We start from the raw sequence: 11,176 nt of genomic DNA on the forward strand, positions 1-11,176 counted from the left end.
CACCCAGGCACCCCAGAATTAGAGAGCTTTAAGTAAAGCATATTCATTATAGAAAACTGAGAAAATACAGAAAGGAACCAAAAACAAAAAGAAAAATCACTAATTCTCTAACCCAGAGAATATTCATAGTAAAATATAGATTTCTTTTGCTTTGTAATTGGGATCGTTCTATATATAAATTTGTTAGGGAATACATTTTAAGGTACTTGTTGAACATCATCTTTCTGAAATATTTAAAATGAATTTTGAATTTTGTTAATTTTGTTTGAATTTAAAAATATTTAGCTGTACTGCTTTCTTTTCTTTGAGAAGACCCTGAAAGCCTATTTCACTCATGAGGCTGCATTTTCTAGGTAACAAGCTAAATTAAATTCTCCTTTCATGTAATTAAGTAGCATAAGATTATATAACAGATACATCACTATATTTGAAAGGAATAAATAAGATGCTTGTGAATATGTTGTAGGAGGACACTTTATTTGGTAAGATTGGCTTGTTTCATAAAGGAGTGTTAGTCTAGATCCACACTGTTCAGTACTGTAGCCATTACTCACATGTGGCTAAAAACTTTAAAGGTAAAAATGAAGTTTTCCAGTTGCACTAGTTACATCTCAGCCACATAAGGATAGTAGCTAGTTACCATGGTGATTTAGATGCTTTCACTTAAGAAAATAGTTTAAAGAAATGAGATGAAAAGTTTTAGGAAGAGGAATGTAATACGTCACTTAGAAAATTTAAATGATTTGTCTTAGGAAATGAGGAATATTAGATGAGGCTATTTCAGAAAACAAAACCGGGAGCAATAGGAAGAGTGTTCTATTTAAGTGCTACTATTTATGTCAGGTGGTGGGTTAGTCAACTTCCATATATTCCATAATACCAATCTTGAGTGAGGTTACTGTTGAAGAAACTGAGGACCAGAGAGGTTAAGTTGCTCAATTAACACCACACAGCTTAAAAAAAAAAAAAAAAAAAGTCTGGGTATGTGACCCCAAAGGGTTATCCCATACTAGATGGAATCTTCAGAGGTAGAATTTGCCTTGATCTTCCAAGAACATAGATTTCCAGAGATAATTAAGATGACTCTTTAAATCGTTAACTCTATCATTCTATCACTGTATTGGCAATATCAACATATCAGCTTCAGCTGAGCCTACCATCTTTAAGACTGTAAGAATTGATCCCTCTGTGAGGAAGGTTGTTAAATATGTTCTAAACTTCTATGGATTAATAATACCAATGGAAAGAGTGAATTGGGAAAACGGAAGTGTGAGTAACATTTGCTGTAGTGAACTGATCCTCATCCCTGCCTCCCATTTTCATTCCAGCTTGGATTCTTTATGAGGCTTTCAGTTAAAACTGCTGTAAGGCTATTTTTCCTGTATTATGGACCAAAATATGCTTAATGTAAAGGAGTGGAGCAAGTGAAGTGAAAGAGAACAGTGGGCAAATTAAAGAAGTTACACTCTTGTTTAAAGGGATGGCCCTTACTGGTATTCAGCCTTGTGTTGCCTTAATGTTATCAGTCCCAGAACTGTACCTCATGTGATAAATTAACAAATGTATGTTTATTCATACACTAGACATTTATTCATACATTACAGTTTTATTTTTGTGTACAAAGTTGTTTAACAATCACTGAATTTCTAGGCCAGGTTCAGGTAACTGAAGAGCCTTTATAACTAATTTATATTGTCTAGATCCAAGGTATGCTGCAAACATGGTCTGGAGCAAAATGGGAAATAACATCTTTCTAAAGACAGGCTTAGAAATTCTAGTCCAGTAAGTTAAGATGTTTCCTTTTTCTGGTAGCAGGGCTGACTCATACCTATAAGAAAACATTGAGACAATTCTCTAGAAAAGACAGTTGTATCAAATGGTACAATATCTATTAATCCCAGAAGTCTTAAGATAAAACTAGTTTAGGTAAAGATTAAGGTAATTCGGTTATTCTCTTTGATGTCATTAGTCTTTAAAACCATACTTTTGGGTTTTTTGACCCTTTATCCACTTTACCTTTGAAGGCTCATATAGCTTATATTGCTAGATATGAATTCATCAGAAAATAACTGCAATATTTGGCTTATAGCTAGCCATTTTGTGATGGAATTTTTCTTTAATGAGCTCTCATGCTTGGCAGAGTAATGTTTGCAGCTTTGTAGCTGGCATTCAATAAACAAATTAAGGTTACGAACCTATATACCCAAGAGGTATAACTGTTTTCAAATTCTTGAGAAGTAGTCATTTATATATTTTTGAAGTTTTTCAATGATTATGAGGAAAAAAAAGAATCCTACCTGGCTGCTAGGCCACCATTCACAGGTATAGCCAAGAAAACAGGGTACAGACCACCAAAAACAAGACCAACCAGTCCACCCCGTGTTATGGTACAGGTTTCACAATTCAAATCACCTAGGAAATAAATCAGTTCTAAAATGGTCATGATAGTCAAGCAAACATGATTTTAAAAATGCAAGCTTATCTTAAATGTGTCACAAAGAACTCAATTTTCAGGCAGCAAATACAAATCTACAAGGCATATTAGAAGGTATAATATGTATGGATAACCTAAAATGGCCATGAATAACGAAACCATCTTAGGAAAAATACTCTAATTTGTTTTGAACTTGAATATAATAATCTCAGTTTGCACTGCTTCTGCTTTCTGCACTTGTATTGGCAAACCTGAGGTAATCTGTCTTCAGGAAACTTGTAACTCATTTTTAAAAAATGATTTGTACTTCATTTTCTGTTTTTATATTATATAGCGTGACTATTTTCATAAAATTCTTTATTCATTTCCAAATTAGTATAAGCTATTTTAAAAACAGAAAGCTAAATTAATAACTTTAAGTTTTAGTCTGTTCGGTTCACTGGGTGGTAGGTTTCCCTAGATCTTAAAAATTCTTTCCACAGTGATCATGGGGATTCATGCAAAATATTCATCCAGTTTAAACCAATTTGGAACACTTAAGAGAATTTAAGTGGACTATCTCCCTTCCATCTGACCATCACCTGCAGTAATAATATTTTTATTTGAAATCAGTCAAAAAATTTTCATGATTAGCCATACAGGCATACCTTGTTTTATTGTGCTTCATTTTATCATGCTTTGCAGGTAATGCATTTTTTTTTTTTAATTGAAGGTTTGTGGCAACTCTGTTTTGCGTAAGTCTGTAGGCACCATTTTCCCAGCAGCATTTGCCCACTTCATGTCTCTGTGTCATATTTTGGTAATTCTCATAACATTTCACACTTTTTCATTATTGTTACATTTGTTATGGTGAATGGTGATCTGTAACCAGTGATTACCACTCGTTCAAAGCTTAAATGACAGCAATATTTTTAAGGTACATGCATTGGTTTTTTTAGACATAATGCTATTGTACACTTTAAACAGACTATAGCATATTGTAAACATAACTTTTATATGCACTGGGAAACCAAAAAATTCTCTGGACTTTGCTAAAACATTCACTTTATTGCAGTAGTCTGGCTAACCTGCAATATCTCCAAGGTATGCTTATACTGAAAACACTCAGCACATACGGTAAACAATCAAAAGGAAATGAAGTCTCCATATATTTGTAATTCTTGTATATACATTTAGTGCATTGGGAGATTTAATCTATAAAGGGTCTTATTCCCTTCAGTTTTTCCCCCCCTTTTTTCCTCTATACAATTTTTTTGAAAACTAAGGCAGTGGGGTGCCTGGGTGGCTCAGTCGGTTAAGTGTCTGACTTCGGCTCAGGTCATGATCTCACGGTCTGTGAGTTCGAGCCCCAAGTCGGGCTCTGTGCTGACAGCTAAGAGCCTGGAGCCTGTTTCAGATTCTGTGTCTCCCTCTCTCTCTGACCCTCCCCCATTCATGCTCTGTCTCTCTCTATCTCAAAAATAAATAAACGTTAAAAAAGAAAAAAGAAAACTAAGGAAGCATTTAAAAAAAAATTACACATATTTCTTTAAGTATTGTGGGAAAGAACTTAGCTAAAGAAAACTATAACTGCTATGAGTGTGCATTTCACTTGCATAGAAGACTAACTTGTTATATGAACTGCCACTTTACACAGGCTAGCAAGTTTCAGTCTTATCCATGCACCGACTAAGATATATCATATTAACCTGGTGTTAATATTTAAGGATTAATGTAAAGTGCAAATAATATATACCAAAGCAAACTCTGGTGATAGTGAAATCGAATTTACCTGTATTCAAAGGTAGATTTACAAAACCTTTGTAAGATGCATGCGCAGTCAAAAATGGGATCACTGCCATTGGTAAGCCAGCAGCTATACGAGCCTGTGTCACGTTTAAGATGCGTCGAAAAAGACTATTTGCTATTAGACCACAGAGAGCAGCATTAAGTCCGATATAAACTGATCCATGTTCAAATAGATTCCTGAATGGTGAGAAAAAAAGAGTAACTTTGTGTGTGTGTGCTGTCCAACAATTCTGGTGTAAACACGACAGAATTATAGGAATAACAGGATACCACATTTATCCCTTAGAGTTCCGTAAAACAAAAACCTTTTAGAATAATGTTTTATGTATAGATTTCTATTCTAAGGTCTTTTGAATTTGTTCAACAATTAAGGATAGAGTGATACATTTAGATCTTGCTGAATGGACTTTGTGATTTTGCATGAGACAGTATAGAAATTTCCCACAACAATGTAACCGGGAAGAGCTTCTGAAGGGTCTTGTGAATGCCTCTTCTTTGGGCTCCCACAATACCCAATACTTAACTCTAGCACAACAGATGATAAGGTGGATCTATCTTACAAACACTTCTATGTCAGGCTTCCCCACCAGTCTTCAAGTAAATAACTTGAAGATAATGGATACAAAGATATATTTGTCTTGTTTTCAGTAGCACCTGACACCTAAAAGGCATTCATTAAGGTGAAATTAATAGGTTTCCTTTCACTTTACCCTGAAGGATTAGAATCAGGATAGGGAGGTGGAGGAGTACTAATATTTAAGGGATATCCTATGCTAGGTACTTTACAACAACCCACTGAAATAAAGAAGAAATTGATGTTTTGAGCTAGTAAGTGGTAGAATTGGTTTTTAGCCAAGGTATGTATGAATCTTAAAATGCATGTTCCATGCTTTCTTTAGTTTTGGAAAAAATAATACCTAAACTTATTGCTGGATACTGAAAGTACTCCAGACTCTTTAGCCTACCACTTTTCTACCACCTGCCTTGCCATCTACAACACAGGCATCAAACTCTAAAAATTTCTCATTATTTATTTAGCCAGACGACCCACACAATGCCCCCTAATTTCTGTGGTTAACACTCATCTTAAAAAGTTTTTCTAGGAATTCCTAATTGAGCTTCCTACATTGTATAAGGCATTACTTTTCTTACCTGTCACTCTGCAATCATAATGGTGCTTGTCATTCAATCACTGAGTACCTACTACACGCAGCAGACTTGATGCTGGAGACAAAAAATTATCTATCTTCTACCTTCAGTGTTTTCATAGTTTATTATTGGAGGATGAAAGACATGTGAGCATGAGCTAAAACAAGTCTATTGAAATGGTAATGGAAGTATAAGAGAGAGGCAGTTTAGAAACTTAGGGTACACAAGATATATTTAAAAAGTGAGGAGAGGGGCGCCTGGGTGGCGCAGTCGGTTAAGCGTCCGACTTCAGCCAGGTCACGATCTCGCGGTCCGTGAGTTCGAGCCCCGCGTCAGGCTCTGGGCTGATGGCTCAGAGCCTGGAGCCTGTTTCCGATTCTGTGTCTCCCTCTCTCTCTGCCCCTCCCCCGTTCATGCTCTGTCTCTCTCTGTCCCACAAATAAAATAAACGTTGAAAAAAAAAAAAAATTTAAAAAAAAAAAAAAAGTGAGGAGAGCCTAGAGAACCTTCCAAACAATAACAGAAAACCCATGAAAGTGAAAGACCTACGTATTTTTGTATTTTTGAATAGCAAAGTTTATGGCCTCCCAAATTTTAATTTCTTATGGTTTAGAGTCACATTTTTTAGTTAGTAATTCAGTACAAAACAGTTTCTAGCAGCTCCTTTGCAAGTCAGTTTTCCAAGAAAGTGCCTATATTACTAGAAACTCATGACTGGCAAGACACACACAAAACAACTAGACAACATGAATGAAACACATGAAACAGAAGATCACAATTAAGTGGCAATGAAATATATGGTACATAAAATTATTTTGTAGATCAGAAAGTGAAGTTTTTGATATTAAAGTTTCATACACCTCAGGACTTTTCAAATACCTATTAAACATATCTAATGATAATGCAAGACCAGGTGAGGATTCAAACTTAAGAAAACAAGGATAAGAAAATAGGAATGGTAAAAATATGAAATAAGTCAAAGATAAGGAGACACTGTCATCTGCCCTGTTCAGGTGCCAATGCCTGAGAGCAATTTTTACTTCCAAATTAAAGCTTACTTACTATGCAGTTCCAGCTTACTTCCCCACTGTTTCTGCATTCTTATTTGGTGAAAGTCCCAGTGAGATAGCCTGCTCTTTTCAAAGCTGCCACCACCTATTATGTCAGTCTTTCTGGCTCTCTACCTTACTGAGCTGGAAACATGGACACAGGCCCTTTATTGCTTGAAAAGTTCTGTTACCTCCCTCAGGAAAACAACAAAAGGACGTACAATGTGTGTGTGTGTGTGTGTGTGTGTGTGTGTGTGTGTGTGTGTGTGTGTGGTGGGGGAAGAGCTGTAGGATATACAGCTTATGAAATCTCACCAAGTTCTTATTACTGCCCTTGGTCTATAGGTTCTCTCTTGTTGGGCTAAGTAGCAGCAAGACTGGAATTTACTCAAGAATGTATCTGGAATTTACTCCAAAATGTTTTTCAAATCCACCTTTTTAATGTCCAATGACCCCACCCCTGCCATCACCACCTACCAACATTACTATACCAGTTTTCTTACTGGTCTTAAATTTCTCTCCTACCTTAAATCTAGTTCCCCAAAGCAACTGGAATGTTCTTTAGAAATGTTACCTGGATCACATCATTCCCTGCTTAGAACTCTTCCTTTTCCTTCAATCTTATGCCCACTTCCCTGTTTTTCAGTAACACTGGTTCCTCAGGTATGATCAACATTTTGCCACCTTGTGGCCTAGGCATATACCATCCCCTCTGCCTGAGATACTGTGTCTCTCTCCTCCCTAGGCTGGCTCGCCTTCATGCTTTTTGGTCTCATAATTTCTCTTTAAATGGAACCTATTCAGAGAGGTCTTCTTGCTATAGAAATGCACTATTCAGTGCTGTCTTCAGAGATACTCTGTTTCCTATATAGCCTTTTTCTATTTAATAATATAGATCTTTAAGCCATGATCTCATTTCTCTGGCATTTCTTGTCATGTGTGTCACATGGCACTCTCTTGGACTGTAAAACATAGTTCTAGAAATAAACTGACAAGACAATTTAAAAGCCATCTTAGGGGCGCCTGGATGGCGCAGTCGGTTAAGCGTCCGACTTCAGCCAGGTCACGATCTCGCGCTCCATGAGTTCGAGCCCCGCGTCAGGCTCTGGGCTGATGGCTCGGAGCCTGGAGCCTGTTTCCGATTCTGTGTCTCCCTCTCTCTCTGCCCCTCCCCCGTTCATGCTCTGTCTCTCTGTCCCAAAAATAAATAAAAAAAAAAAGTTGATAAAAGCCATCTTAAAGGTCTATTATTTAGATGAGTCTATAAATGTTCACATCTGACTATACTCTTACCCAAATGGAAAAACTGAGCACTATCATATAATTAGATATGTCCAAAGGCATGAATTCTAGCCTTAACTTCAAGCAAAATAGTTAACCTCTCCTGGTCTTGGGTTTTCTCAGTAAGGCAAGAAAAAGAACTCAGTTTCCTTCTGACATTTTATGTTTATATTCAAATCAAATAAATGTGAGATAATGAACGAATGACAAAAATCCACCTGGTAAAGATATTTTTAAATTAAATTTAAATTAAATTACCTTTCTGCTTCTGGGAGGTGGTTAATTTTTCTGGTTATGATATTGAAAATTGAGTCTTCTTTGACAGTATCATCTGGTTCATGATTTTTCATCTTGAGCCTTAAAAAATTAAATATTTCTCAATAATATGTATCTATAGAAAAACAACAAAAAGGCTTATAAAAAGCTTTATAAATACCATAAATATTTAATTAAAAAATTAGCTACAGCTTGAATTCATAATCTGAAAAATCAATGCATACACACCATACCAAAAAATATATTCTAAGTGAAATAGAATCAGAACATGAAAAGCAACCCATAAAGCTTCTAGGAAATACAGAATAGCTTTATAATCCTTAAAATATTTCTGAATTTGTAAACAGCACTAAACATAACACCTAAAGCTAACATTAAGCCAATATTAACTGATTAAAATTAAGAACTTGGGTTGATCAATAGCTACTATAAAGATAAGCCAGTCTGGGAGAAAATGTCTGCAATATAACTGACAGAGGAGCAGTTAGTACCCAGAATATGTAAAGAAGTGCATATATCAAGAAAAAGGCAAGCAACCCAATAGAAAAGTTGGCACAAGGTTTGAACAGGTACTTTCACAAAGAGGGAAGCAAACAGCCAATAAATATGAAAATATGTTTAACCTCATTATAAAAAATTAAAACCACCATGAGATATCAGTCTGTACCTGGGTTGGCTAAATTAAAACCTCACAATTTCAATTACTGGCAAAAATGCTGGGTAACTGGAACTCTCATGTGCCACTGGTCAAAGTGTACACTGTACCCACTTTGGATACAACCACTTTAGAATAAAGAATTTGGTATTGTTTAGTAGGTAGAAGAAACATATAATCAATTTCACTTTCAGGTATACCCTAAAGTAGAAATCTGCACACTTTCTCTAACGGGCCAGCTAGTAATGTAGAGTAGGGGGATGGTGAACTATGAGTATTAGCCTGAAGATTTAGCTCATTAAACAAGATTTCAAGGTAGCAGAGTTCAAAGCAAAAGTTCAGAAATAACAGCAAAATACAGCACAGTTTTATGAAATTAGATTCTTGTTATACATTTGCTATGAGATTAATTTACAACACCGATTTCTTGCTGGGTACCTGTTAGATATAAGACCTCATTTGGAACATGTTGAGTGAAATGAAATTTCATATCCCTAGATTTAAAATTAATAAGTACAATATAGACTTAGAAATTTACATCTAGTTTCCTGGACATAAACTTTTTGAGGGTCTTGGTTATAGTACCATGACAGACACCATCTCTGACCTACAGGAACTTTGAATAATTCTGTTTATGTGCTGGAGGTGCACGTGTGTTGTGTGGATAGATATATAAATTCAGTATATACAGAGAAATTTGGGGCGCCTGGCTGGCTCAGTCGGTTAAGCCACCGACTTCAGCTCGGGTCGTGATCTCGCTGTTCCTGAGTTCAAGACCTCTCTGCGCTGACACCGCAGAGCCTGTTTCAGATTCTGTCTCCCTCCCTCTCTGCCCCTCCCCCGCTCACGCTCTGTCTCTCCTTCTAAAATAGATATTATTAAAAAAAATCTAAAAAATGTACTGAGAAAGTGTACGATGTATATAGTTCTGAAATAAATTGTTTCCTTAGAAAGTCCAGCCTGCTGCTGGACTAGTTTTCTATTTTATGCTCTGCATATTGACGAGGTTCCGAGTTCTGTGAACTAGCTTTTTCTAACATGTGGCTATTAAAAGTCTTCCTTAATTCAAAAAAGTTCTGCCATAGCAGCCTGCAGTAGGCCTTTGTATCTGCGTTACTAACAATACATCCAGGGGTGCCTGGCTGCTCAGTCCGAAGAGCATGCGACTCTTGATCTCGGGGGTCCTCAGTTCAAAGAGCATGCGACTCTTGATTTCGGGGGTCGTGAGTTTGAGCCCCACTTTGGGTGTAAAGATTACTTTCAAAAAAATTTTTAATAAAATAAAAACAAAAACATAATGAATCCAAGTCCAAAACAATGTCACCTTTAAATCCTACAAACATTTTTAAAAGCTTTTGCCTTAGCTATCTCACATCCCTCAGGATAGCTCTTAGATAGGCAAAGGGCCAAGTGGGGCCTCTGAAAATTAAGTTAGGCCAGGCTCACCCTGGCTATTAGCAGTAAAGCCAGGATTAAATTCAAACGCAGACTTTTTTTTTTTCTATTAGCTTAATTTAAATATAAGGTCTTTTCTTCTAGGATGTAAAGTGAAGAGACGGTAGGCGTCGTCTCCCCTCCTCCCTCTTCCGACCCAGTCAGTGGATCTCATTCCCGCGCTGCAGGTGAGCGGCACGTCACCGCGCTGTACCTCTCTTGGTGCCCGAACATTTACTGCACCCTTTCCCCAGAATGCCATTACCTTATGCTCTGCTCACAACCCTCCTTGGCACGCTGGGGTTCACGCCAACCTTTGCTCAACTAGCCTGAACGCAGCCATCTTTGGCTGACACGTGACTCGGGTCAGGCAGGCGCCGGGTCGCGGGCGCTGATTGGGCTTCCAGCACAGAGGTTGCCTGCAGTAGTAACTTCCTGCTTGGGGAGTTCAGCCGAGGGAAGTGGTGGGTCGCTGAGTGAGGAGTGGGTTTTCGGCGAGCGCAGAGGGTACTTCTTAACAACCTATCCCCCGCCTTCCAGGACAGAGTCTGTGGAAATTGTGCAATTTCGGTATCAGAGTGACCGTAATGCTTCTCCTTTCACTGAAAACCTACCTTGGACACATTACTTCAGTTCCTGGCCAATAGAGCCAACCTCATGTGTTGAGATAGGGTATATAGAAAACTGCACAGCCCTTGGCATGCTTTAGGTAGTTAAAAGAAGCTGAGATTTCTTGGCTCCATCGGTTTTTTATTCTCCCTTGAATCTTAAGTTCCCGTGCTACGTTGTGATCTGGTTAAATGTTCCACCACAGTCTGAACACCTCAAGAGCAAGCGAGAGTTTTTGTTGTTTTTTTTTTTTTTTTTTTTTTTTCCTGAGGATCTCTGGTGCCCTGCTGAGGACTGCTTATAAAAAAAAAAGGGTTGGGTGAATTATGGTGAAAGAAAAACTAGAGAGTGAGAGAGCTAGTGGCTTCGTAAGTCAGAACAATTGAGAACCAAAGTCTTGGACCAAGCCTCTGAAGACCTCTCAGTTCTCGTCTCCATTGGTTCTTTTCTCATCTATAAAACAGGAGGGGAAATAATACTCTCCTTGATTATTTTGTAAAG

At 37.4% G+C, this 11,176-nt stretch overlaps 1 protein-coding gene across 2 annotated transcripts; it reads right to left on the reverse strand.

Moving 5' to 3' along the window:
• Positions 1 to 1,494: 1,494 nt before the first annotated feature.
• TMEM126A (transmembrane protein 126A) lies at positions 1,495 to 10,425 on the reverse strand. Of its 2 annotated transcripts, XM_047071380.1 has the most exons (5): positions 10,332 to 10,425; positions 7,960 to 8,058; positions 4,206 to 4,399; positions 2,298 to 2,412; positions 1,495 to 1,828 (listed from the first exon to the last, which is right to left on the reverse strand). In XM_047071380.1, exons 2-5 carry the CDS (start codon positions 8,049 to 8,051, stop codon positions 1,636 to 1,638), a joined length of 594 nt encoding a protein of 197 aa, XP_046927336.1. In that variant the 5' UTR covers positions 8,052 to 8,058; positions 10,332 to 10,425; the 3' UTR covers positions 1,495 to 1,635. The 2 variants fall into 2 exon arrangements, with proteins under 2 accessions (XP_046927336.1, XP_046927335.1); XM_047071379.1 differs by lacking the exons at positions 7,960 to 8,058; positions 10,332 to 10,425 and having other exon boundaries at positions 1,496 to 1,828; positions 4,206 to 5,599.
• Positions 10,426 to 11,176: the final 751 nt, after the last annotated feature.

Source organism: Lynx rufus, unplaced genomic scaffold, assembly GCF_022079265.1.
Source record: "Lynx rufus isolate CCGP_SWC_20201006 ecotype Redwood Valley unplaced genomic scaffold, mLynRuf1.p SCAF_9, whole genome shotgun sequence".
In the NCBI taxonomy this organism is placed as follows: Eukaryota; Metazoa; Chordata; class Mammalia; order Carnivora; family Felidae; genus Lynx; species Lynx rufus.

Bases quoted from the DNA above. Each gene is read 5' to 3' on its own strand.
- TMEM126A (XM_047071379.1), bottom strand. From the start codon at position 4,497: ATGTGGTATCCTGTTATTCCTATAATTCTGTCGTGTTTACACCAGAAT. The intron at 2,413-4,205 runs GTAAATTCGATT...TTTATTTCCTAG, and splicing joins AAATCTACCTTTGAATACAG to GTGATTTGAATTGTGAAACC. The intron at 1,829-2,297 runs GTAGGATTCTTT...GTTTTCTTATAG, and splicing joins AATGGTGGCCTAGCAGCCAG to GTATGAGTCAGCCCTGCTAC.